The 3,500-nt window shown below is 44.3% G+C and overlaps 1 protein-coding gene across 1 annotated transcript; it reads right to left on the reverse strand.

Moving 5' to 3' along the window:
- Window positions 1-430: 430 nt before the first annotated feature.
- Window positions 431-2,369, reverse strand: HSD17B2 (hydroxysteroid (17-beta) dehydrogenase 2; the record flags this gene model as incomplete). The annotated part of the gene is made up of 2 exons (XM_010156956.1): window positions 431-750; window positions 2,182-2,369. Coding segments are annotated over 2 exons (508 nt in total), but the record flags the coding sequence as incomplete, so codon positions are not given.
- Window positions 2,370-3,500: the final 1,131 nt, after the last annotated feature.

Below are 3,500 nucleotides of genomic sequence, written 5' to 3' on the forward strand. Positions count from 1 at the left end.
GGAAAAAATGCAAATCCTTATAACATTTTAAGAAGGTTGTTGACTCTCAAGGATATTTTTGTTTTGTTTTAAAATGCAGGTAATACATCTGTCTGTGTGTTGATGGTGCCTTTTGAACCAGACAGGAGCTACATAACCTCACGAGACACTTCACACAGAAGGCAGGATACAAAAACATGAAGAAAACATCGAAGTTCCTCCAAAAAGACCCCATCTGGGAATAGCTTTCTACTTCTGTTTATCCAACACTTTTCCTGAGCATTACTCTTAACACAAAGATTTACTTCTGTCAGGCAGCGTAAATGCATTGTAACAAAGACCGTACAGTAAATAGTGGTGTCTTCAAATAGAGTTTTTCCCAGTTATCTCATCAAGTAAGACAAATGTTGACAGATACCTTAGAGATTCTTGCTTTCAGCTCCTGATGTTCTCAGCGCCCCTGGGACAGACTCAGCATCTTACTAATGAAAAAGTCATAGAACCAGAGAGGAAAGTAGCAGAAGACGCAGAGGGGCACATAAGCCCCTTTGCCGGGGGTGTACAAGCCGCATGGTCTCTTGGCCAGCAGAGCGTGCAGGATAGCGCCCAGCACGGGGGAGAGGTCGGCGTCGCAATACGCTGGCATGTGCAGGAGGTAGCTCTTCAGCCCCAGGAGATAGTCCTCACCGTAGTCTTGCCTTGTGTCTGCCGAAAGGTTCTCCATCAGCTCCTTTTCTTGCTTATCCCACAGGTCAGGTGTGCCTTGTATACCTGCAGTACCAACATCACAGGAGAGTAAGCGGGTTTGGGACTGAATGAAAAAAAATCCATTCATAATTAATAGTCAATAAGTTGTTCTCCACCACCACCCTGATTTACAGTCGTTCTAAACTGGGTCAGCAACAAACAGACAAAGCAGCTGGTTACCTTCAAGCACCTTGACCTGGGAGAGAAGGGAAAGCACAAGGCAGACTACACCAAAAGCATGGGGTTCATGCACCATTTGATTACCAGCTCTACTTAAAAAGGCTCTCTCACAGCCAAATCAGCCTTTTTTCCATTCTTCCCCACTCTTGACATTCTTTCTGTCATTGTGTGAGTGTTTCTACTCAGTATTTGTTAGCTGATGCGAGTGACTGAGGAAAGCCCGTTAAACCATGACAACGGGCCAGCTAAGATGAACAGGATTCACTTGGGTTGGCCAAGTGCTAAGCTCCTCTTTCACAAGTGACACTGGTATTTCAATAACTAGTTTCATGAAGGATAAAGCTTGTATTAGGCCAGATTTTTTTTTTTAATAATATCTATTTTTCCCCCACCTGCATCATGTAAGAATAAAAGCAATGGCTCTTCCAATGCATTATTGCCTAACTACCATGAATTAAGCATTGCAGATAGAGAAAAGTCTTTAACTAAAATATTTAAGTCTCAAATACCTGGACTTGATGCATGATGTTTTTACCCAAAAGTCTGACAACAGCTAAGTGGGTCCTTGAAGGTAGAATCTCAGGCAGGTACCACAGACCACATGGGTGCTGTCAGAGCCCTTGCAGGGCCCTTCCCAAGGAGGGAAGGCATGCAAGGGGGTGAGGGTTTATGAAAATAGACCATTTCTAATTTTCATCAACATAAAAATTGCCTCCATGGGGGCACCATGACTTTCTGAGTAGGCAGCAGTGGGACTTGATGTTGTCCTCAGGCATGTCCATGCAGCAAGGACCTGTGTGACACCCACACTGCTCCCAGGTGGGCACAGGGTGCAGCAGGAAGCAGTCTGTAACCCAGACAGGCTCTGCAGAACACGCTTAGAGCAGTGGAAGGAGGATTGGGAACAAAAAGCAGCAGGTGCATGGCAGAGGAGAGGAGTGGAGAGGAAAGCTTGGGACTATACAGAGCAACACTGACAGAAGGTAGGCAGGATGATAGGTATTGCTGCAGATACTTCGAGGTAAGACTGAGCAGCTCAAAAGAGAGCTCCGATATTGAGAAAAGTAGGACTGACAGCGAGTCCTCAAGTTCTCATGCAGGACAAGCAAGCCATAACTCTCCAATCATCCACACAGTGATGCTCAGGGTGGGGAATGTGTGTGTAACTTCAACAGGATTAGAGCAGAAGGAAAGCACCAATTGAAATCATTCAGGGCTCTGTTTGAGGATGCTGGAATTCAGGGAAAAGAACTACCCAAAATGTCAAATACCAACCTGTTCGGAAGCCCGACGGATGAATTGCAGCAACTTTAATTCCCCATTTGGAGAGCTCTTGCCTCATTACTCCAGAAAACATGGACAGAGCTGCTTTCGACGCGCCGTACGCGGCATACCTCGGCAGCGGAATGCCTCCTGCAGGAGCAATATAAACATGATAAAGCTTGACGGTGGCTCTTTCCAGCCTTTATTTTCGTGATTTAGAAGGAAGATTATAGCACAGCCAAAATTATGTGGCTCTCGCTGAGGGTAGAGACAAGTCAGTGAGGGAATCATTTCTTTCTGGAGGTTAAAAAAAGTGAAAGCTGTAAATTAGTAGTTGCTTATAGCAGTTATGCTCAGTAACACCCGATAAGGCACCTTGTATGGCAGAAAAAATAAACTGTATTGCATGTAAGGGTAAAAACAGCAGAAAATATAACAACTGTTGGTTTCAGAAACACAGATAATGTTTTAGTTTATATAAATAGTGAAGCAATAGTTTAATGCCACTGCTCTTGTTGTCACTGTAACAGGAATTTCAAGCTCCTACTATAAACCACAGCTACAACAGAGTAAGTAAACCCAATTTTAGCGGTATAACACCACCTTATCTTCTAGTTCTTCCCAGCTACTTTCAGAAAGACCAGAGACAACAGTGCAAGAGGGGGAAAAACCCCTGTGGACAAACCAAAACTGGAATCACATACCCTGAGCAACAGGACTTTGCAAGACCCATCATGGAAGCAGATGCCCTGCCTATACTTATACCCTATCTTCTCCAGTCCCAGCAGCATTTGTTCAGATGCAAAAGAGAAAACAGCAAGTATTTCAGGTGAATTTAAATTAAATCTGTATGTTTACAAAAGAAATGCTTCCAAAAAATATCACGTACCAAATAGAGATTTTCCCCTGTTCCAAAAGGGGCAGATTGTCACTTCTTCAGCTTTAGAATAATTCAGAGATCGCTTGATTTGAGCATCTTCCCCTTCTTCAGCCCCACCCCTTTCTCCACAAGGCTGGCATCATCACCACAGAGTATCACAGCCAGATTTAGGGCTCATCACAGCCACCATGGGCTGTGCTGGCACAGCAGGGAGAACGAATGGAATGGGCAACCTTTCTCCTTGAGGCCCCTCACTCCTCCTGCCCGGGCAGTCGGGCACATCCTCTGGTACAGCCTCCACTTCAAACATTAAAAAGATTCAAATACAGTGAGGTAAATGTGTAATGTTTGAAGTGGAGGCTGTACTAGAGGAACATCCTCTAGTACAGCCTCCACTTCAAACATTACACATTTACCTCACTGTATTTGAATCTTTTTAAAGGAGAATACT

Source organism: Eurypyga helias, unplaced genomic scaffold, assembly GCF_000690775.1.
Source record: "Eurypyga helias isolate BGI_N326 unplaced genomic scaffold, ASM69077v1 scaffold3958, whole genome shotgun sequence".
In the NCBI taxonomy this organism is placed as follows: domain Eukaryota; kingdom Metazoa; phylum Chordata; class Aves; order Eurypygiformes; family Eurypygidae; genus Eurypyga; species Eurypyga helias.